The 24,821-nt window shown below is 40.7% G+C and overlaps 1 protein-coding gene across 1 annotated transcript in view; it reads left to right on the top strand.

Moving 5' to 3' along the window:
- The first annotated feature begins 9,689 nt into the window (after nt 1-9,689).
- Nucleotides 9,690-24,821, top strand: part of rb1 (retinoblastoma 1) — a 307,448-nt gene continuing 292,316 nt past the window's right edge. The window contains exons 1-2 of the mRNA XM_073045946.1: nt 9,690-9,855; nt 23,012-23,132. Of these exons, the coding sequence (XP_072902047.1) occupies nt 9,791-9,855; nt 23,012-23,132 (186 nt within the window). The 5' untranslated portion in view covers nt 9,690-9,790. The remainder of the gene's footprint in view (nt 9,856-23,011; nt 23,133-24,821) is intronic.

Raw genomic sequence — 24,821 nt, 5'->3', positions numbered from 1 at the left:
GAGGGAGGAAAACAACTGCAGATGCTGGAAATCTAGAATAAAAGACACAATACAGTACTGTGCAAAAGTTGTGGGTACATATATAGGCTACGTCCACACTACACCAGATAAATCCGTAACCAAAGGTTTTTCTCTTCGTTTTTACCCTCCGTCCACACTAAAACGGCATTTTTGTCCCCAAAACCAGAGCTTTTCAGAAACGCTTTCCAAGGTGTGTATTTTTGAAAACACTGCTTGGGCAGATCAGTGTGGACGGGGTAACCGGAGAAATCTGAAAATGCTGTCAGACGGCAGCACACCATTTCATTGTTTTCTTGAATGCAACCAAACAATTTCAGAACAGACGGCAATGATACTAAAGCCAGAAGAGTTAGAAATGTACTCACCAAATACTTTAACCTGTAACTTACTGAATAAGTATACTCACTTTGCCCTGTTTTCTGTCCTTGCTCGTATGAGGGTGGTTTACCTATTTATGCAAGTACTTCTCTGACAATAGATGTGTAACAGCCTAATGTAACATTGTATGGAAATACAAGATAACACTGATGCAGACATGTTTTACACATTTAACAAGGTGCTTTATTAATGCAACAGAGTTAGACAGTTTTTCAATGTTCGTCGTCAGCCAGGTTATACTGTCTGTGAACTCCCTGACAGTTGCCTCCATACGCTTCAGTATTTGTTTTTTTTTAACTTTTAAGTCCTCCTGCGCAAGAGCCAACAGCTGTTTAAGTTTTTCTAGTCTGTAACTGGACAAACGCACAGCAAGTCTTTCATGGCAAGATTTGACACCAAACATGTCGCTTGTTTTCAGTAGATGTGTCCTGCGCATGCGCAGTAGGAGGAGCTTTGCCGAAATATCCGTTTCAATGTGGACGGAGGTATTTTTTTTAAAACGCATAGTATGAACGCTTGTCGTTTTTACGCGAAACCGGCGTTTTCAAAATTATCCAGTCTAGTGTGGATGTAGCCATATTGGCCATAAAAAGTATTCACCCCAACCCTGTAAGTTTTCATGTTCTATTGTTTTACAACATTGAATCACAATGGATTTAATTTGAGTTCTTTTGACACTGAGCAACAGAAGACTTTAGTGTCAAACTGAAAACATCTCTATAAAGTGATCTAAATTAATTACAAATATAAAACAATAATTAATTGCACAAGTAGTCACCTTTCAGGTCAGTATTTAGAAGATACACCTTTGGTAGCAATTACAGCCTTGAATCTGTGTGGCTGGGTCTCTATCAGCTTTGAACATCTAGACACTGCAATTTCTCCCCATTCTTCTTTACAAAAGTGCTCAAGCTCTGTCAGATTACATGGGAATCATGAGTGAACAGCCCTTTTCAAGTCCAGCCACAAATTCTCAATTGAATTGAGGTCTGGACTCTGACTTGACCGACTGCTCCAGGACGTTAACTTCATTGCTTTTAAGCCATTCCTGGGTAGCTTTGGCTTTATACTTGGGGTTATTTTCATGCTGGAAAAAAGCCTTCCAGGACCTGCTGCAGTGAAGCATCTCCAGAGCATAATGCAGCCACCACTATGCTTCCCAGTAGGGAAGGTGCGATTTTGATGATGTGTGGTATTTGGCTTACACCAAACAGCCTTTAGTCTGATGGACAAAACCTTCTTCCAGCTGACTTCAGAGTCTCCCACATGCCTTCTGGCAAACTTTAGCCAAAACTTCATGTCAGTATTCCACAGTGGCATTTTCTTTGCCACTCTCCCATAAAGCTGTGACTGGTGAAGCACCCAGGTAACAGTTGTATATGCAATCTCTCCCATCTCAGCCACTAAAGCTTGTAACTCCTCCAGACTTGTCATAAGTCTCTTAGTGGCCTCCCCCACAAGTACCCTTCTTGCATGGTTGCTCAGTTTTTGAGGATAACCCGCTCTAGTCAGATTGACAGCAACACCATATCCTTTCCATTTCTTGATGATTGACTTAAACTGTACTCCAAAGGCCAGTCAGTGACTTGAAAGTTTTTTTGCATTCATCTCCTGACATGTACTTTACAATAACTTTTGTGCAGAGTTGCTTGGAGTGTTCCTTTGTCTTCATAGTGTAGTTTTTCCCAGGATACTGACTCACAAACAGTTGGACCTTCCAGATTCAGGTGTATTTATATGACAATTAATTGAAACACTTTGATTACACACACGTGATCTCCATTTAACTGATTATGTGACCTTCTGAAACTAATTGGCTGCCCCAGTGATGACTTGATGTGTCATATTATGGGGGGGGGGGGGAAACACTTATGCCATCAACTATTTTGTGTTTTATATTTGTAATTAATTTAGATCACTTTGTAGAGATCTGTTTTCACTTTGACAGAAAGAGTCTCTTTCTGTTGATCAGCACCAAAAAACAAACAAATTAAATCCACTGTGATTCAATGTTGTAAAACAATAAAACATGAAAACTTCCATTGGGGGGGGGGTGAATACTTTTTATAGGCACTGTATATAGTTCAGGTGCTTCAGACATTTGCACAGTACTGTATTTGTCAATGTAGAGCAGAAAGAGAGTTTGTAAATCTGGTGCACGCAAGGGATGGTTTTGAGAAAGCTGGCAGAGGAGTGCCAGGGACAGGTTGATGGTGCAGACACCATGCAAAGTCATTTCATTCCAAACAATTGGTTTATTGATCATTACAGAAGGTCTCTCTGATGTTTCCTGCTCCCTCCCCTCTCCCTGCCTCCCTCTCACTCTCAGTCCACAACAGAGACCCATATCGGAATCAGGTTTATCATCACTCAGATATGTCATGAAATTTGTTTTTTTCTTGTGGCAGTAGTATAGTACAATCTATAAAATGACTACAGTACTGTGCACCCCAGCTATATATACTGTATACGTGCCTAAGACTTTTGCAAAGTACTATATGTCTTCAGCAACTAGAAGCAGAGTTAACAATTTAGGTCGAATACACTTTATCAGAATTGGAAAGGAAAGGTGAAGTAGAAGTATTTAATCCATAACTCTCAGATAAAATTAAAGATAGTATTAAATCTAGGGAAAAGGCTTTTAAAGTTGCCAGTAACAACAATGGGCCTGGGGATTCTGAGCATTTTAAAAATTCAGCGAAGGAAGATCAAAAAAATTGATACAGTAATGCAAGATGAAATATAAGAGTAAACAAGCAAGAAACAAAGAATTTAAATACTTCAATGAGTACGTAAAAAGGAAAATAATAGTGAAGGTAAATCTGGGTTGTTTAGGTGGACTCAGAAACATTTATAAAAGGGAAATAAGAAACTAAGAGAAGAATTAAACAACCATTCAAAACAAGATACAATCTGCCATGGGTGGCATGGTAGTGTAGTGGTTAACATAACACTTTACAGTACATACACAGAGTTCAATTCCCGTCATACCTGTAAGGAGTTTGTACATTCTCCCTGTGACCACGTGGGTTTCCTTGGGGTGCTCTGGTTTCCTCCCACAGTTCAGACATACCAGTTGGTAGGTTAATTAGTCATTATAAATCGTCACGTGATTAGGCAAGGACGAATTTGGGGGATTGTGGGGTGGCATGGCTTGAAGGGCTAGAAGGGTCTGTTCCACACTGTATCTCAATCAATCAATAAGTAGAGAATCAAGAGTTTAGCATTAGCAAGAATGAGCTACTGAAGAAATATGTAGTGTTAGTTTTAAAGCAAGTACTCAAGAGATTGGTGAAACTAAAAAAATGATAAATTTTAAGAATTAATGAATGATTTATATCCCTGAGTTAGAAAGAGGTGGCTATTAAGTTAGTGACTGATTATTAGCATCCAAAACTGGTAAACATTATCCAAAAATTCTATAGATTCTAGGAATACCTCTGTAAATTAAATACAAATGTGTGTGTGTAGACCTCCGTTAGTCTTGATAGTCTATGGATTTGCGCCTTGGAAAGTTTCCAGGGTGCAAGCCTAGGCAAGGTTCTTTTTAAATGGGAGACTGGCAGTTGCCCAAGCTGCAAGTTTCCCCTCTCCACGCTACCAATGTTGTCCAAGGGAAGGGCATTAGATACAAATGTACCTCCCTATTAAAGAAAAGAACAAGAGAGGAAAAAAAACTAGGAAATTGCTGACCTATTAGCTGAACAGCACTCCATCACTCACTATCAGGGTAAGTGCTGGAATCCATAATGATGAAAACATAAGATTCACCAAGATGGTGACATTTTGCAGGCTTCACACAAAACTTCTGAGCTACTATCACTGCAATCTTCTGCCTGTAATTTCCCTTTAAGTAACATAACCTTAAACCATCTTCTGAAGGACTCATTGGACTGAACTCTCAGGAATGCAGGTACAGCATCTTTAAACAGATGAAGGTACATCACCATAGCTGGAAGAGAGGAAGAAGATGACTTCAAGCCAGACTAAAAGGGGAGGGGAAGAATGAAACTTCCTCTACCCAGTATCATGTTAGCAAATATACAGTCATTTGGGAACAAAACAGAAGACCTAAGAAGATTGCTCTAGCTGTATCAGAGGGAAATGAGGATTGCTGCAAACTCTGTCTAATGAAAACATAGCTCACCTCAGAAACTCAGGATATGGCAGCCAGACCCAAGGGCTTCTCAAGCCACCAGATGGACCGGATTGCTGATTTGAAGAGGGCAAAGGGTGGGGATCTGTGTTTCATGAGAAGCTCTCTGTGGTGCTCAGTCTTTGTGGTCTTGCTACATTCTTGTTCTCCTGACCTGGAATATCTAGTGATTTAAGTGCCATCTGCTCAACTTACCGACAGTTCTCTTCCGTGACCCTGACTGCAGTTTACATACTGTTAAATGCCAATGTTAAGCAAGCACTTTAAAATCATTGCCAGGAGCTTCAATCAAGCTTTCCTGAAGAAATCTCTGCCTATTTATCAACAAGGTATCACTTGGAGCAACAGGAGTCTCAACACACTTGACCACTTCTACACTACCATAAGGAATGCTTATCGCTCTAGACCTCATTTCAGGAAATCTGATCATCTGTATGTTTTTCTCATACTTGCAAACAGGCAGAGGGTAAAGAACAAGGCTCCAGAAGTAATGAGAACGAAGAGGTGGTCACAGGAGGCAGAGGAGTGGTTATGGGATTGCTTCAAGTCAGTGGACTAGGCCATGTTCACGGACCCATCAGAGGATCTATCAAGCCATAGTTGTCATCGACTTCATAAAATTAGTCGTGGATGAGTGTGACCCCACAAAATCATTTAGTCTTCCCCAGTCAGAAACCCTAGATGAATCAAGATATCTGCAATCTGCTGAGGGCCAGATCAGTGGCGTTGAGATCGGGTGACCAAGTAAAATAAAATACAAAAGGTCCAGGTATGACCTCTGGAAAGCCACCTCACGTGTGAAGTGGCAACTGGCAATTATGGACCAAACTGGAATCACAGAAGGTCGCTTGACAGTAGTGGCAGAGCTTGAATGCTATCACCTCCTAAAAAGTTAAACCAAGTGACTTTTGACAAGCTTTTTCTCCAAGATGAGCTAAATGCCTTTTATGCTTGCTTTGATCTATAAAGCATGGAAGCACCTTACCGAACTCTCATAGTGCCTGACGACTCTGTGATTTCAGTCTCTGGGGCTAATGTGAGAGCATTTTTTAGGAGTGGCAACCCACTAGAAGCATTTGGGTCAGATGGGATACCTGACCAAGTACTAAAGTCCTGTGCTGATCAACTGACTGGAATGTTCACTGAGATCTTTAACATCTCACTTTGTCTGAGGTATCAACTTGCTTCAAGTGGGCTTCAATAATTCCGGTAAAGGAGAAGAACGTGGTAACCTGCCTCAATGACTATTGGCTAGTAGCACTTACGTCCACTTGATGAACTGCTTTGAAAGGATGGATATTAAATATATCAACATCTACCTGAGGAATGACTTGGATCTACTCCAACTTGCCTACAGTCACAACAGGTCTACAGCAGATAACATTTTATAGGCTCTTCACTCAATCCTGGAATCCAGTGAAGAATGGTACATCAGGATGCTCTTCGTTGATCACAGAACCGCATTCAATACTACCATTCTCTCAAAAATAATCAATAAGCTCCAAGACCTAGGCCTCAATGCCTCCTTGTGCAACTGTATCTTCAATTTCCTCACTTGCAGACCCCAGTCTGTTTGGAATGACGAGGCTATCTCCTCCACAATCATCATCAGCAAAGGTGCACCGCAGAGCTGTGTGCTTACCCTGCTGCTCTGGGCACAGCTTTATATTTGTGACTGTGAGGCTAAACACAGTTCCAAAGCCATATTTAAGTTTGCTAATGACATCACAGTCATTGGCTAAATCAAAGGTTGTGATGAATCAGCGTATAGGAGGGAGATTGGGAATCTGGCTGAGTGGTGCCACAAGAACAACCTCTCACTCAATGTCAGCAAGACCAAGGAGCTGATTATTGACCTCAGGAGGAAACTGGAAATCCACAAGTCAGTCTTCATCAGGGATCAGAGGTGGTAAGGGTCAGCAACTTTAAATTCCTTGGCATTATCATTTCAGTAGATCAGTCCTGCAAAAAGCATTACAAAGGTGGCATGACAACACTTCTACTTCCTTAGAAGTTTGCAAAGATTTGGAATGTCATCTAAAACTCTGATAAACTTCTATAGATATGTAGTGGAGAGTATACTGACTGGTTGCATCATGGCTTGGTATGGAAACAACAATGCCCTTTAATGGAAAGGCCTTCAGAAAGTAGCGGATACAGTCCATTCTATCATGGGTAAAGCTTTTCCCACCAATGAGCACACCTACTAAGAGCGTTGTCGCAAAAAAGCAGCATCCATCATCAGAGACTCCCCCACCATACAAGCCACACTCTCTTCTCACTGCCATCATCAAGAAGGAGGTACCAGAGCCTCAAGACCCATATTACCAGGTTCAGGAACAGTTATTACTGCTCATCCATCAGGCTCTTGAACCAGAGAAATTAACTTCATTCAATTTCACCTTCCCAACATTGAAACTGTTCCTGCAACTATGGACTCACTTTCAAGAAGTCTTCATCTAATTTTTTTGATAATTTATTGCTTATTTATTTATTATTATTATGTTTTATTTTCTTTTTGTATTTGCATTTTGTTGTCTTTTGCAGATTGGTTGTCCGTCTTGTGTGCGGTTTTTCACTGATTCTATTGTTTTGCTTTGTATTTACTCTGAATGCCCACAATAAGCTGAATTTCAAGGTGACATATATGTGCTGTGATAGTAGGGATGAAAGGGTAGTGTATAGTGGTTAGCACAATGCTTCACAGGACAGGTGACCTCTGTTCAATTGCCAGTGGTGCCTGTAAGGAGTTTGTACTTTCTCCCTGTGACCACATGGGTTTCCACTGAGTGCTCTGGTTTCCTTTCACAGTCCAAAAACATACCGATTCATCAGTTGTAAATTGTCCTGTGATTAGGCTAGGATTGAATTGAGGATTGCTGGGTGGCGGGCCTCGAGGGCTGGAGGGACCTATTCCATGCTGTATCTAAATAATAAAAAAAACTTCTAATTTTGTACTTTTCTATAAGACCTAGGAGCAGAATTAGGCTATTTGGCCCATTGAGTCTGCTCCATCGTGGCTTTTATTATGCTTTTCAACCCCATTTTCCTGTCTTCATCCTGTAATCTTTGATGTCCTGACTAATCAAGAACTGATCAATCTCTGTTTTAAATATAACCAATAACTTGGCCAGCTGTGGCAATGATTTCCACAGATTCAACACCCTCTGGCTAAAGAAATTCCTGCTCATCTTTATTCTAAATGGACATCCCTCTAGTCTTAGACTCACCCACTATTGGAAACACTCCTCCTCCACTCTATCTGCCTTTTGATAGGTTTCATTGAGATCTCCCCTCTTTCCTCTAAGTTCCAGTGAGTACAGACACAGAACCACCAAACGCTCCTCAAATGTTAACTCTTTCATTCCCAGAATCATTGTCATGAAGCTCCTCTGGACCCTCACCAATGCCAGTAAAGTAATAACAAATTAATAGCAGCACTTTGGTAACAATACAGCTTGGATTTATGAAAGAAGAGATCAACTTGACTAATCTACTGGAGTTCTTTGATGATATTACTTGTTGAATAGGTAAGGGGGGGGTTTCAGAGGGATTTTGATAAGGCTGGTCAACTAAATTAGAGTTGGAAGTAATGTACTAATGTGGGCTGAAAATTAAATGTTGGAATAAACTGATCTTACTCAGGTTGGCAGGCTGTGACTAGAGCATAAATGTCATATTTCAAAGTTTGCTGACGATACAAACTCTAGTAATATTAATTGCCCTGCTAGGTGCCTGGGTAAGAACATAATATGTGTATCCACCTGAGAGCCCAAAACAGTAAAGTGGAGTTTTTTTTTAAAATGCTGAGAGGTAGCGAACTGTTTATGTTCAAAGGGAACTGGATAAAGTTGTACACTGAAAGCCAATGTGTGCAGCAAGTGATTAAAAAGCAAACGGTACACAGGTCTTTATTACTAGTAAGTTCCAGAAGATGTCTTACTGCACTTATTCAGTGTCTTGGTGAGATTGCACCTGGAGACTTAAATGTAGTTTTACCCTCCTTACCCCCCAAAAAGGCACTTCTTGGCAATACACAGTTCAGGGAATGTTCATTAGGCTGAGGGTAGCAGACACCAACAGAATCAACAAACTCATTTGTAAGGCCAGTGATGTTGTTGGGGTGGAACTGGAGTCTCTGATGGTGGTGTCTGAAAAGAGGATGCTGTCCAAGTTGCATGCCATCTTGGACAATGACTCCCATCCACTCCATAATGTACTGCTTAGGCACAGGAGTACATTCAGCCAGAGACTCATTCCACCGAGATGTAACACTGAGCAACATAGGAAGTCATTCCCGCCTGTGGCCATCAAACTTTACAACTCCTGCCTCGGAGTGTCAGACACCCTGAGCCAATAGGCTGGTCCTGGACTTATTTCCACTTGGCATGATTAACTTATTATTTATGGTTTTATATTGCTATATTTCTACACTATTCTTGGTTGGTGGGGCTGTAACGAAACCCAATTTCCCTTGGGATCAATGAAGTATCTATGTCTGTCTGTCTGAGATTGGTTCTTGGAGTGGTAGGCTTGTCATATACAGCGACTAGATCAGGCCTGTAGTCAAGAGTTTAGAAGCACAAGAAACCTCAACCGGAATCGTTAAAAAGTTTTACATTTGGGATGCACGGAAGTCGTTCCCACCAAAGCAAGCATCTCGAACCAAGGTTCGGCGTCACGGAATAATGGGTAGAACACTTGGTAGGACTGTGATGGGCTTCCGAACCTTTGGAATTACCTACCTAGAGGGCCGTGGAAGCGCAGGCATTGACTTCATTCAAAACAGAAATCGATGGGATTCAAAGTGTATGCTATAATACTGTGTACATGGCAAGTCAACCACGATCTTGATGATCAATGGTGCATTTGCGAGGCCAACTGGCCTTCTTATTGCTTACATTCTTCACCGACAACCCTCCATGCAATTTGCGCCACTGTGAACAGCTCCTTTTAAATCCAAGCCTCCCTTTTTTCCCCCCATTACAGCCAAGGTTAATAACGAATCAGGAATTAAAAACCTCACTGACGCCCGATACCGGGATCCCTCCCTCCAGGTAAACCGGTGCTTCCGCGGCCGCTGGTGGCCAAGGAAGTGACGCAGGGAAACGCCGCCTGCGGCGGCGATGCGCAAACCGGAAGCGGTGGGGGTTTGGCGCGGTTTGGAAGCGCCGTCGGTTGGGAGCGCGGAGCAGCGGTTTAAACGCCCGTGAGCGCCGGTCCCGAGTTCGCGACATGCCTCCCAAGCACTCGAAGAAAATTGCCGTGTCCGGCTCTGAGGAAGGCGGCTCTCCGGCCAGGTGAGAGCGGGGACGAACCGATCCAGCCGCTGATGTCAGTGGCTAAGCATCGGAGCAGGAAGCCCGGGCTCAGTCCCTGCCAACGAGCCGCTTTTAAATGAGGACTGGCCCGTGTCGCAACGGCTGTTGCTGTCCAGTGTCTGGACGCCGTGTGGACTGTTCTTGATTTGGTCCAAGCTTGCTTTGGTGCTGTCACAAAACACACGATCCTTTGCTGTCCCTCCTCTTTTTGTGTGGAGCGTTGTCCACACTTCCAGTCCAGCTTTTGTTACCACGGCTGTTTCACAGCACTTTTTAAACACACTGTCCCCTCTGAATACAAACACTTAGTCAAATTTATGCAAACTCAATCGGTCTAAGCCGCAACGTTTTGCATCTTTACAAACACCTTTACACGGTCCCTTTCCCCCCAATTAGTTAGACTTTCCTTTATGTGCCATGGACCCTTGCCATTAATCGAGGGGTCCCCTAGGTTGGGAACTCTTGCTCGTGATGAAGCGACTCAGACGGAATCGTCAACTGCCCTCTTCCCACAGATGATGTTCGACCCGCTGAGTTCTTAAGCGTATTCTTGCTCCAGTCCCCGCATTTACCATCTTTTGTGTCCATTTTCATTTTTTTTACATCGATCGCATGCTCAAAGTCCGTTTCTTTTCCGAATTGTGCAAAATATGCACGAACGGGGTCACCCTGCACAGTCTCCCTTGCCAATGCTTAGATCGCACCTTCGTGTGTTGGCATTGCGCGGTCTGTCTGCTGCTGGCTATTAAAAGTACTAACGATTGTGTAATCACCTGCTGTTAGTCCGATGCATGCACTGAGTTTAATCATGTTAAATGAAGGGTAATCAGACATGTAAAATTCGTAAAGTAATGTGGTGCTGGTCCGTAATGATATGTTAGGCTTTTAGTAGGAAAGATTTGTACAGTGCCAATCAGGTTGTCTTAAAAGTGCTGCAGCTGCTGAGGTATAGGAGCTGCTAGTTGTCTCTTGCACACCTGCAAACAGCAATGTGAAAATAAGCAGATAACTTGGTTCATTATATTGGGTGAATTGTGTACACTGAGGAATACTGGGCAACAGGCACAAAATGCTGGAGGAACTCAGCAGGCCAGGCAGCATCTGTGGAAAAGAGTACTATGGACGTTTCCGGCCGAGACCCTTTATCAGGATTCCCAGCATCTGCAGATTTTCTCTTGTTTGTGTCAGAGGAATTCTTACCCGGTTTTCAAAATGTTGACTTAAGATCTTTAGTATTTTCTTAAGAGGCAGCCCCACACAAGCTTAACATCTCACTGTAAAGATTGCAGAATTCCCATGATACTGCACTGCAGTTGAGGCCTACACCTACATTCTAGTTCATTGAGCAGTTTGTACTTGGGAATCGACAAAGGCTTAGTCATTGATCAACAAAGTTTTCTTCCCTGCTTAATTCTTTATGAATGTGATTTTTAGCAATAGTTAAAGTAATCATAGAATTATGGAGAAACATTGGATTAAATTATTTGCATGATAAGGTAGAGATGGGTAGGGTAATAATTTTCCCAGCCAACCATGTGCAAAGATTTAAAAAGCCCTCAAATTCGGTAATAATTCGATTTCTCTCTTGATTCAACATCATTTTAGATTCAAGGTTGTTCAATGTCATTTCTGGTATACAAGTGTAAAGGAGAATGAAATACCTGTTTCTCTGGTTCCAACACAGCACAAAAAAAACCACAATAAATATACATACTGAAATGCACAAAGTTGATTTACAATTTGATCCGATTGGAAACTTAAAATCTAACACTACTCCCTCCAAGAACTTCATCGACAGCCATTTCTCCTTCCCTTCATCATTCTTATCACAATTGCTGGTTACACAATCATAAAAAAGGGGTATGTCACCAGGACCATCATGACTGCTGTACATTATGGCCAGAGGTTGATCTGCCTGAGATGTAATTCTTCCTCTGTGACAGCAGTGCAGAACCCATAGGTTCCTGGATCTTGTAAAAATGCATCTCTGATCATTCTCTGGGTTAGAGAAATTCCTGATTCGTCATCTTCTGCAAGAAGAGTTTCCTACAGCATCATTTTAAATTCACCACATCCTTATCCTGTAAATATGTCCCCTAGTTTGAGGCTTTTCGATTTGTGCAAATATTTCAATAGCTATCCTTTCATGATGTTGTATGTTTAAATAAGGTAATCACTCGTTCTTTAGCTCACATATTTGTAAACATGGCAAGAATTTGAATGCTGATTTAAATAACTGGGGCCCAAAGAAATTAAAGCTATGCTGTCAAAGGTGGGAGCAGATACAACAATCATGAGGATTGCAAAGCCAAGAGATATTGTTAGAAAAAGCTAGAATGTAGAATTGAATGTGGTGATTTGTGAGTGAGTAATAGTTGGTCAATTGGATTTAATCAAAAGGTTCTGTATCAGTGAAAGGTACAATCTAATGAAAGTTGAATGTGATAAAGTTACTGAGTAGACCAGGGAGGTAATTAATAAATGCATGGTTAAGTTGCCTGCAATACACTGCCTTTATATAAAAAAAATTTCTGGTTGCTATCATTGTGTGCTGTTTTTAGTTAATAAGTGTTGAAGGGTGTTTTAGTGAATTAATGTATTTGCATCGATTAATGTGCCAAGGCGCCTGCATGAGCTTCAGCTATGCCTACATTTTCGTTGGTTATGCGGAACAGTACGTGGTGTTCCAAGCCGCCACTGGTTATGCTTCCCAACTCTTTCTATGTTGAAAATGTTGCTTCCAGCACCTATGCTGAGCTTGTCAATTTAATCAACTTTGCCTTCATTTTCCACCTTGTCCTCAAATTTACTTGGTTCATCTCGGACACCTCTCTTTTCTTGATCTTTCTGTCTGATTCTCTGGAGACAGACTGTCTTCTGATATCTTTTATAAGCCTATTGACTCTCACACTATCTTGACTATAACTCTTCCCATCATGTCATTTGTATAAATGCTATTCCCTTTTCTCATTTCCTCCACCTTTGCCTCATAGAGAAGTACAGCACAGAAACTGGTTATTTAGTCCATACCAAAACCATTTAAACTACCTACTCCCATCGACCTGCACCAGGACCATAGACCTCCACACTCCTACCATCCATGTACCTATACACACTTCACTTAAATGTTGAAATCGAGCTTGCATGCACCACTTGTGTTGTCAGCTTATTCCACACTCTCATGACCCTCTGAGTGAAGACGTTTCCCCTCATGTTTCCCTTAAACTTTTCACCTTCCATCCCTAACTCACGACCTCTGAATGTAGTTCCAACCAACCTCAGTGGAAAAAAACCTGTTTGCATCAGAAAGCTGAAAAGTAGGACCTCAGGGGTAGTAATCTCTGGATTGCTGCCTCTGCCTTGCATCAGTTGTAAGAATAGGATGATTTGGCAGATGAATGTGTAGCTGAGACGTTGGTGCAGGGAAATTCTGCAGAAGATAGAAATTGGCAGGTGTGATGTGGGTATCACTGAGGCGTGGCTGGAAGAAGATCACAGTTGGAAGCTTAATATCCAAGGATACACAATGTATCAGAAGTATAGGCTGGTGGGCAGAATGAGTGGGCTGACTCTTGTGGTAAAAATTAAATCAAATCCTTAAAGGTGACATATGATTGGAAGATGTAGAATCCTTGTGGGTAAAGACCCTGATGGGAGTTAGATACAGGCCTCTGAACAGTAGCCAGGATGTGGAATGTGAATTACACTAGGAGAAAAGGCAATGTTACGATAGTCATCGGGGATTTCAATATGCAGATAGATTGGGAAAACAAGGTTGGTGCTGGATCCCAAGGGAAGGAATTTGTCGAATGCCTACAGGATGGCCTTTTAGAGCAGTTTGTGGTTGAGGGAAAAGGTAATTCTGGACTGGGTGTTGTGTAATGAACCAGATTTGATTAGGAAGCTTAAGGTAAATGAACCCTTAGGAGACAGTGATCGTAATATGATAGAATTCACCCTGCACTTTGAAAGTGAGAAGCTAAAATTTGATCTGTCAGTACTACAGTGGAGTAAAGGGAACTGGAGAGGCCTGAGAGAGGAGCTGATCGAAGTTGATTGGAAGGGGACATCAGTGGAACAGTAGTGGTTGGAGTTTCTGGGAGCAAATTGGAGCACACAGAATAGATTAATCCCAAAGAAAATTGTATTCTGTAGAGCAAGGATGAGGTAACCAGGGCTGACAAAGGAAGTCAAAGACAGCTTAAAAGTGAGAGAGGGCATAGAATATAGCATAAACTAATGGGAACCTTTTAAAAATCAACTGAAGACAACTAAAAAAGGCAATAAGGAGAGCAAAGATTAAATATGATGGTAAGCTAGCCAATAATATAAAAGAGGATAACAAGTTTTTTTTAGTGATGAATTGGCAGCAACTCAATGCATAAAAGGATGCAGATGTGGTCAAGAGGTTCAGTTGTTGTTCAGACTGGGTCAGAATGGGTTAGAAGTATGATCTAAGTGACTTTGACTGTGGAATGATTGTTGGTGCCAGGTGGGCAGTTTGAGTATCTCAGAAACTGCTGACCTCCTGGAATCTTCACACTCGGCAGTCTCTAGAGTTTACAGAGAATGGTATGAGAAACAAGGTAACATCCAGTGAGCTGCAGTTCTGTGGGTGAAAAGCTTTGTTAATGAGAGAGGTCAGATGGTAATGACGAGACTGGTTCAAGCTGATAGGAAGGCAGCAGTAACTTAAATAACCACGCTTTACAACAGTAGGATTGTAAATTGTTTGATAAGGCAGGTGGTTGGGGGGGGGAAGACAGGATATTATAGGCCACTTAGCTTGGTGTCAGTGGTTGGTAAGATGTTGAAGTCCATTATTAAGGATGAGGTTTTGTGTACCTGGAGGCACATGATAAAATAGGCTGAAGTCAGCATAGTTTCGTTAAGGCAGGGGTTAACGGTTTTGGTCCATGGCATTAAAAAAAGGTTGGGAGTTCCTGCCTTAAGGGGAATATCTTGCCTGACAAATGTATTGGAATTCTTAGAGGAAATAACAGGCAGGATAGACAAAGGATGTTGTTTATTGCATTCTCAGAATGTCTTTGACAAGGTGATGCACATGAGGCTGCTAAATAAGGTTATTTGGTGATGGTGTGGGAGACAATGGCCTGGTGCTCCTTAGTGGGGTCATTGTATTACTGGAAAGATATTGGCAGGAGGCAAAGAGTTTAAAATAAAAGAGGCCTTTTCTAGTTTAGCTGTCACTGACTACTGGTTTTCCTCAGAGGTTGGTGTTGGGACTGCTTTTCATGTTATATGCCAATGGTTTGGATGATGGCTTTGTGGCCAAGTTTGCAGACAATACATTGACAGGTTGAGTGTGGTAAATCTGTGGAATTAATTGCTGTAGGTGGTTGTGGAGGTCAAGTCATTGGGTATATTTTAAGCAGAAGTTGAATAGTAAGGGTGTCAAAGGTAATCAGGAGAAGGCAGGAGAATGAGGTTGAGAGGGAAAATAAATCAGCCATGATGAAATGGCAGAGCGGACTCAATGGGGGTGAATGGCCTAATTCTGCCCCTACGTCTTGTGGTCTTACGGAATGAATAGTTAGGATAGTGGATGGCACGCCGATTATACAGACTGCTTTGTTCTAGATGTTGAACTTAATGACTGTTGAAACTACAAACAGTGTGGGGAATATTTCATCATGCTGCTGATTTGTCTTTTACAGTGTCAGGAAGTAGGTCACTCTCAGCAGGCTATCCAACCTCTAACTTGTTCTTGTAGTCCCAGTATTTATGTATTGGTGCAGTTGAGTTTCTAGCCAACAGTTACTCCCAGGATGATAATGACACAAAACCTCTTGATTCAATGATTACTACTCTTATGATGGAAGAAAGGCAATTGATAAAGCAACAGAAGATGGCTGGGTATCAAATTCAGCCCTGATGAACTTGGTGATGTCCAGTTCCTGGGTTAATTGATAATCAATGATCACCAGTACTCCTTTTGTATCAGGCATGTCTCCAACCATTGGAGTGTTTTTCTTTTAAAGTCAATTGATCTAATTTTTTTCTCAAGGGCTCCTTGAGGCTATATTCAGTCAAATGATTTATTGGAATTCAGCTCTTTGGTCCTTACTTGGACCAAGGCCATGATATGGTCTGGAGCTAAGTGCTCCTGGCAGAAGCCAAACCAAGCATCAATAAACAGTCAGTGCCATTTCACAGCATTGTACCTTATAACAATTTGTTGATAGTAGGCTGATTAAATGGTCAGTAAGGTATGTTTTTGAGTCTAATTATGTCAGGCTGTTACTTGACATCTCTGTGAGAGCTCTCAGTTTAGACACTGTCCACAAGTATTTATGGGGACTTTAAGGTGGACTGGCTGGGAGCAGCTTTGTCATTTCTGAATTTGATGCTGGTTTCTCTCTGGTTTTATTCTTTCTTTGTTTGAACATAGTAGAATGATGCAACTTGCTTGCTCAGCCATTTGGGCCTGCAGAGTTGAGTCTGGAGTCATGCATTGTCCAGACTGACTAAGGATCGAGGGCTCCAAGATGGGAAGGATGTTAGTGAGTCAGATGGGATTTTCAACAAACATGCATTTTAGTGGACTTTATTATTAATAACCAGTGATTTCTTAGATAAACTGTTTTCTTATTAAATTCCATTGGTGCATGAGTATATCAAATATCCTAAGTCTTCATTGAGTTAGTGAAGAACTTCAGGATAAGTTTTCTGCTAAAGATTTAATTAGATATACTTCCCATTCAAATGTTCAGAAGGGCATATAATGGAGCTTGTTGATACTTTGATCCCCAATAAAATAATCAAACGAGTGATGTAGAGAGGACTGACATTAATGGCGCTTCAGTAGCTGTTATTGTAAATTGTACCTTATGGCATTACCTAGATCCAATTCAACTATTGATATCATACTGGCACTAGCAGTTTCTAATCCTAATAGCAGCCCCTAATTAGGAACCCGATGTCTCGCAATCATGTTGTGTGATATGCAAGGCCAACTGTGGAGAGAGCAGTAGATGAGGTCATTATGATGCGTTGTCATTTGTCACTTTGCAGAATTAATTAATGTGGATGCTGATATGCTGATTGTGGTCCTTGATATTTTAATCAAATGATAGTATGTTTTTTTTTAGTTTAATTGAGCGAGTGGGAAATTGGGAAAGCACGGAATTTCTTTATAATATACTAAAAATCTTTTTAATATGGAATTGATATTGATTTTGTGTAAATGTTATGCTTCCTATATTACGTTCCTTGCCACATTATATTGTGGGATTCTGTCTTTAAAAGGATGATTCATTGTGATTTGAGTTTGGTTGCAATATCACCATTGTGTTAAAGCTGAGGTCACAAGTCTGTCAAACTTTTAAGGAACAGTTTACTGTGCAAGATTTATTTGCATAATATACTTTAATGCTGGGTTGAAAGACTTGATGTTTTGGGTGATCCTTCCACTTAATTTGTCATACCATAGAGTCATAAGTACTACAGCACTGAAACAGGCCCTTTGGCCCATCTAGTCCATGCAAAACTATTTTTCTGCCTGCCCATTGACCCCTGCCATCCAGATATTTATCCAAGTTTCTCTTAAAAGCTGAAGTTGAACCAGCATCCACCACTTCTGCTGGTAGCTCATTCCACACTCACATCTCCCTCAGTGAAGAAGTTCCTCCTCCCTTGAATCTTTCACCTTTAACCCATGACTTCAAGTTCTAGCCTCACCCAACCTCAATGGGGGTAAAAAGTCTGTCTATACCCCTCATAATTTTGTATGCCTCTGTCAAATCTCCCTTCATTCTCCTGCATGCTAGGGAATAATGTTTTGCCTTTTCAGCTTTCCCCATAACTCAGGTCATCAAGTCCCAGCAAAATCTTTGTAAATTTTCTCTGACCTTTCAGTTCTTCTCTTTTCTGTACTTATGGTTAATCAGTTTTCTACTATTTATAATTTTACCATCAGCCCTTTGCTTTTCTGCCGGTGTACATGTATTCCTCCCACGATTGCTTTTATTGTGGCAGCATGACCGGAAACTCAACTTTCATAAACTTCCAAGAACATTATATCATGTCAACTAGTTATCTGATAAACACTAGACAGTTGTTCCAACTATATTCAGTATCTATCTTGCACATTCAATAGCTATCTTAATTCCAGAATTCAGCTAATTTATAATCCCAAGTATGCTGATGGACAGATCACCCAGTATAGATTTAGGTTTTGAATTTATCTGAGTTGACTTAGCAAAGCCTTCCTGACAAATATTTGGGCAGTGGTATTTAAATAGGGCAAGCTGTTCACTGATAATCAAGCAACAATCTGACATAGTGGTATTCAGAATTGTACCTTAGAGACAACATGGCAGATGACTTCATAACAGTCCACTAGTAGGGTAGACCCAACTGAGATAGCAGTAATACAGAGATGGGAAGAATAACTCTGGAAACCCTCAGTACTGATTCCAAGTTCCATGAACTCACATGGCATCCGTCAGGTATGGCAAGGGAATGATTTCATTGCCACATACTGTCCTCCCTTGGTGAGCATTTAGTCTTGTATATGAATAACATTTAGAAGAGGTACTGAAAATAACAGGGCATCAGGATGTATGCTAACTATTGGACTTCATTAAGAAAATGGTAGAGGAATTAAACAACCACTCCAAACAAGAGACAATCTACCATGAGCGGCACGGTAGCTAACGGGTTAGCACAGTGCTTTACAGTACCAGCAACCGAGTTTGTAGGTTCTCCCCGTGATCCCATGGGTTTCTTCCCACAGTCCAGGTAGGCGAATTGGTCATTGTAAATTGCCCTGTGATTAGGCTAGGATTAAATTGGGGGATTGCTGGGCAGTGTGGTTCAAAGTGCTGTATGTCAATAACTAAATAATAAAATAGTGCTATAGCTATCACAATCAAGTTACCTGCCTTGCCCTTGGTGGGTCAAGCTTCAAGTGGTGTTGAAGTTACACTCATCAGGCAGGTAGAAAGTACACCATGCTCTTGATTGTGCCTTGCCTGTGATGGAAAAGCTGATGTATCTGAAGGCAACACACTCACCATAGGAAACACAGCCTTTGAACTTTTCTTGTAACAATAGGTGGCTTGCCCAACTGAGTTTTTGGCGAATGGTGGTATTGTTGGTGCAGTACTCCCAGATGTGAATATCATTAAATGTAAAGGATAGATAGTTTTACTGAGTCCTCGTCTGATACTTGTGGGGTCAATGCTATATGCCAAATCTATTTATGTCTCAGTTTTTTAGGTCTTGCTGTACACTTTGTTGATTAGTTGCAATTGTAATTGATTACTATGCGATCATCAGCACATACCTAACTTCTGACAAGATGGAAAAAAGATGAAGAAACTAAAGGTGATTCAGCCTAAGACCTGGCATTAGATTGTCCTGTAGCAATAATCTGTTTAGACAATCTCTAAAGACAGCAATCATTTTCAATGGTGCAAACTGTGACTCCAATGGAGTGATTTTTGCCTTGTAGCCAGTGGACTCCAGTTCAATCAGTGCCAAGGGCAGACCAAATTTGGATCATGCTTGTGATGAGATCTGAAGATGAATGGTTTTGTTGAAACCTAATCTAGGAATCCAAAGGCAAATTACTGCAGGCTGTGCCACTTGGTGGCACTGTAAAGCACACATTCAATCACTTTACAAAACGGTTGAGAAATTGGATTGGACTTGCCCTACTTTTTGTAAGCACAGTAGAAATATGAGGGAGTAGTTTTGTCTAAACAAGTTCATATATCTAAAAAAAAATGTCTAGTGCTGCTCACTGTATGCACTTACTGAACCAGGGTTGATTCTCTGATCTGATTATCATGGATCACAAGATTATAGAGAGGTAGGTATTGAAAGCATTTGAATGCTGCACTTAGCAGACAAGAAACAGCCTACTCTGATGCCTCACAAATAATTGTAAGGGACTTCAATCAGGCTTGTTTGAATAAAACTCTGTTATCAACCTGCAGCACCAGGAATCCCAACACACTCAACCACCATGCCTATCATTCCATGCCAAGACCACATTTTGGGAAATCTGATCTTTTAACTGTCCTCTTTCCTATATACAGGCAGAGACTAAAGAGCAAGGCTCCATAAGTAAGGACAACAAAGAGTTGGTCATGGAGGTATAAAAAGGAGGGATAGAGGTGGAATGAGATGGTGGATGATATGAGAGAGGGAGGATTGGCAGGAGGAGGAGTGGGAATGAGGTAAAAAGCCGAACGATGTAAGGAGACGTAAAGGGGAACTAGAGAGAAGAATGTGTGGATGATGGGTAGATTGAGATGGCAGGGGAAGAGGAAAGAGAAGGGGTATAAGGGCTGATAGTACAAGCAAAACAAATGGGGAATTGCAGTTAGCATTCTTGGTATCTTTTCAGCTGAATTGATTAAAGTGATCCATTTCTTTTTAGAAGATTTCATAGTTGGATACTTTCTGTAGCATTTGTGTATCTTAAATGTGGTATCACTGTTCAATAAAAGTAAAGGCATTAGAATTAAGTTGGCAAAGCTGCATTGCTTTTGTAAAAAACTCTTAATGTGAGAAGTAATTGAATGATGTTATTATGCAGTGATTACGTGCCAAGACCAAATCTAGCAAGACTGAGGCTACATCCACACTAGACCGGATAATTTTGAAAACACAGATTTCGCGTAAAAATGATAGGCGTCCACACTATGAGTTTTTGAAAATAACTCTATCTACATTGAAATGGAGATTTCAGCGAATCTGCTCCTCCTGCGCATGCGCAGGACACATCTACCGAAACCAAGCGACATGTTTGGTGTTGAATCTCGCCGTAAAAGTGTGCGTTTGTGTAGTTACAGACTAGAAAAACTTAAAACGACAGACAGCTGTTGGCTTTCGCACAGGAGAACTTGAAAGTAAAAAAGAACAAATACTGGAGCGTACGGCAGCAACCGACAGGGAGTTCACGGACAGATTGACCCGGCTGACGACGAACATTGAAAAACTGACTAACTCTGTTGCGTTAATAAAGCACCTTGTTAAATGTATAAAACATGTCTGCATCAGTGTTATCTTGTATTTCCATACAATGTTACATTAGGCTGTTACACATCCATTGTCAGAGAAGTACTTGCATAAATAGGTAAACCACCTTCATACGAGCAAGGACAGAAAAGAGGGCAAAGTGAGTACAGTATACTTATTTATTCAGTAAGTAATGGGTCAAAGTATTTGGTGAGTACATTTCTAACTCTTCTGGCTTCAGTCTCGTTGCCGTCTGTTCTGAAATTGTTAGGTTGCTTTCAAGAAAACAATGAAATAGCGCGCTGCCATCTGATAGCGTTTTCAAAAGTCTCCAGTTACACCGTCCACACTGATCTGCCCAAGCAGCGTTTTCAAAAATACCCACTCTGGAAAGCTTCTGAAAAGCTCTGGTTTCGGGGGACGAAAACGCCATTTTAGTGTGGACAGAGGGTAAAAACGAAGAGAAAAAGCTTTGGTTACAGATTTAATCGGCGTAGTGTGGAAGTAGCCTGATAGAATGAAATAATTCATACAAAATAAGCGGGTCCTCAGTGGTAATATCCTGATCGAAACTAATAATTTGGAGCCGAAATGTCCAAGGTTTTGTATTAATTTATTTATTTCAATGATCTGGTGAGTGGAGAGAACTTAATTTTGTAGCTTTGTGATACCTGGCTAAGGAATGCTTACCTCGTGTCAAATTTGAAGTGTTCTTTTTATCAGCTTCTTGCTTCTGCCAGATTTGCACAGTAAGAAAAGGGAACTTCAGCCTGTGTATAGATACGCTGTAACCTGTAAGTGTTCATGTCTTGATCAAAATATCCACTCATCGGAGACAAACAGAATTTTATTTCAAGTATTTACAGCAGCAGCTTCTAGTGATTGTTTGGCATGCATGGCTGACACAGAAAATACATAAGATGATTTGTTTTGAATGTAGGCTTATGGGCTAAACAAAAATGGTCTTGTGTCTACTGCTAAGACATAGGAGCGTAATTAGGCCAATCAGCCCATTGAGTCTACTCCATAATTCAATTATGGTTGATTTATTTTCTCCTGCCTTTTCTCCATAACCTTTGCCCTTAGTAATTAAGAAATTATTAATCTCTGCTTTAAATATACCCAATGATTTAGGATTTCACAGCCATTTGCAGTAAGAAATTTCATAGATTCACTACACTTTGCTTAAAGAAATTCCTCCTCATCTCTGTTTTAAAGAGATGGTCTCTGGTCTTAGGTATTCCCACTGTTGGAAACATCCTCTCCATGCCCTCTCTATCTAATTCTTTCAATATTCGGTAACTTTCAATAAGATGTCCCCTCTTCTAAACTGCAGTGATTACAGGCCCAGCACCATCAAATTCTCCTTGTATGTTGACTCTTCCATTCCCTTGAGGTAAACCTAGAGGTAAACCACCTCTAGAGCCTTTTCAAAAACAGCACCTCCTTTATTAGATACAGGGCCAAAAACAGGAGTCAGTACTGGTGTTTGGAGTATTGAGAGTAATATAAAGCCTCAGTGTTACATACTTGCTTTTATATATTCTAGTTCTCTTGAAAGGTATGCTAACATTCTATTTGCCCTTTTTACTATGGACTTCAACCTACAAATTAACCTTTAGGGAATCCTGCACTCCCCATTTAGAAAATACAATACACCTTTCTTCCTTCTGCAAAAGTGCATGATCATACACTTCTCTACACTGTATTCCATCTACACTTCTTAGCCCATTCTCCTAAGCTGTCCAGATCCTTCTGCAGATCCTTCCCTTCTCCCTGAACACTACTGTCCTTCATCAGTCCCTTAATTTAAGATCAAACCTTTGTTCTAAACCTGCCAGCCAGGGAATATATCCTTTCAGTAATTGTCAAGCTCTTTTCTGTTTAAATTAAATGGACTGAAGGTAGTATAGATAAATGCTCATATGAAATGTGAAACTGACATTGTCATCAGTGCAAAAAAAAACAAGGCCAGCAGCATGCTATTTGCATTCCTAGTTTCTAGTTGCACTTCTCCACATCATTCTGAAGACTATCATTTAAGTTTCTTCTCATTATTTTATAGTTCCAATTTTTATATATTTATACCATTTTGAGTAACCTCACTTAATAAATCAGTCAACTTTTTATTGTGTATTTTCAGACAGAAAAGTGCAGAATTTCTGTTATTATGTCAAAGTCTTAAGATTGATGGCAGTGTGAACGAGAGAGCTTGGACAATTTGGGAGTCATTGCCAGCACTTTTGGTTGATGGCATCGCATTAGTAAGTATTTTAATTTGTTTGATATCTTACTTTAGATTTCAGTTTTTAAAACACTGGATATCTGTAACCATTTTTCACTTTATTGCAATTTAAGTTCTTGAAACCTAAATTTTGGTAAAAAAGAAACTTCTCATATTTTCTGAAGATGAAATACCATTTTGAAGAAACTGGTGAGATTTTATTAAAAAAACAATAGTACCTCCCACTTGCCATGCACCTCATTTCCTTACTTGAATTCTGCTAATCTGCTGTTTATAACCTGCTGAAGTGATGCAATTTTCAAAAAACCAAGAAAATGATATTGACAAATAATAATATTTTCAAAAATATTAATCATTGAGTTAAATATAGAGCAGTACATGCATTTTCCATTTCTAGAAACTTGTATGTGAAGATCATTCTGACGATTAGAAATGACATTCATCCATTCATGAAACCTTCACTTGCCAGTGGCCGAAGCTGATTGGTTTTTGCTTGCTGTCTTTTTGCATTGGTTTTTTCTAAAAGCAAGGAATCAATGGGATGCACCTCACTGGGAAGTTCTGTGCCAAACTGCCAATTTTTCTTTGTTGCCAAGTGCTGCCAAGTTTGAGATTCCCATGTAAGCAAAAGAAAATCCAAATCCACTGACTACTTCATGGAGTCCAACACTGGAGCTCAGCAGATAAAACCTTTTTACTATTATTATGTACCCTGTAACTGGGTCACTTACCAGCAAAGGTAGAGAGGTCCGTTGAAGTCTGATGGTACTATTTTTAACAGTATTTATTGATAAAAATACACAAAAAGAGTATCAATGCAAACATACAGATAATATACGTCGTCACTACTAAGTCTAAAAGCATGGGTATAATAATAATCACTAAGAAATAGCTCTGTCGTTGTCTAGGGGATAATGTATTGTCCGATGGAAATATAAAAGTCACTCAAGTTCATGCAGGCTGCAGCCTTTGGTTGGAGTCAAGAGAGAGAGTTTAAAACTTGCCCATTTATTTTATGATGTCAATCCTTCGAGAGTCGTTGGGGCTGATTTCTCCTTTGTTTTAGCTAAAGCCGTTCTTCCGTGGTAAGGCCCACCAATTCCGAGGCAAATGGAAAAGGACACACGTGGGCTTTCCACTGGCTGTCGCTATTACGCTGTTACAGGATTTCTAGCGTTTCTTCTGGTGTGTCTAAAGGGGTTGTTCCCCAGACCTTCTTTTATCCTTACGGGGTCTCAGATGTCAATCAGGTTGGGATGATGCCACCCCCCCCAACCAGCCCACGTTGCTCATTCCTTGAGGGCGTCGATGAATAGCACAGTGCTCAATACACAATTCCGTCTCCAAGAGACAATGGCCGTTTCCCGTGGCTTTGTATCGTTGAGGGGCCAGGACATTCCAAACCCCCTGTGGATTCTGTGTCTCTCTCTCATTTCCTGGGTCTCCTGACCTGAATTAATAGCGATCTTGCGATTCTCAAAAAGGAGGGGGCTACGTTGTACCCTTCGGCCCCTCAGATTTGGGGCACAGGCGTAACACCCCCTTTCTTCAATGCGTTTTTTACCATCGGTAAAAAATGAAGTAATACAGAGTCTTACAGGATTTTAGAATCTAACACAATACAAAAGTTTTTTTTTTCACTACAGAGTAATACAGTCATACATTCAATTCAGCATCTAAACAGTTAACGATTATGTTGTCACTTCCT

The sequence above is a fragment of the Hemitrygon akajei genome, chromosome 5 (genome assembly GCF_048418815.1).
Source record: "Hemitrygon akajei chromosome 5, sHemAka1.3, whole genome shotgun sequence".
In the NCBI taxonomy this organism is placed as follows: Eukaryota; Metazoa; Chordata; class Chondrichthyes; order Myliobatiformes; family Dasyatidae; genus Hemitrygon; species Hemitrygon akajei.
Note: the sequence above shows the minus strand (reverse complement) of the source record. Positions and strands in the feature narration are given on the sequence as shown.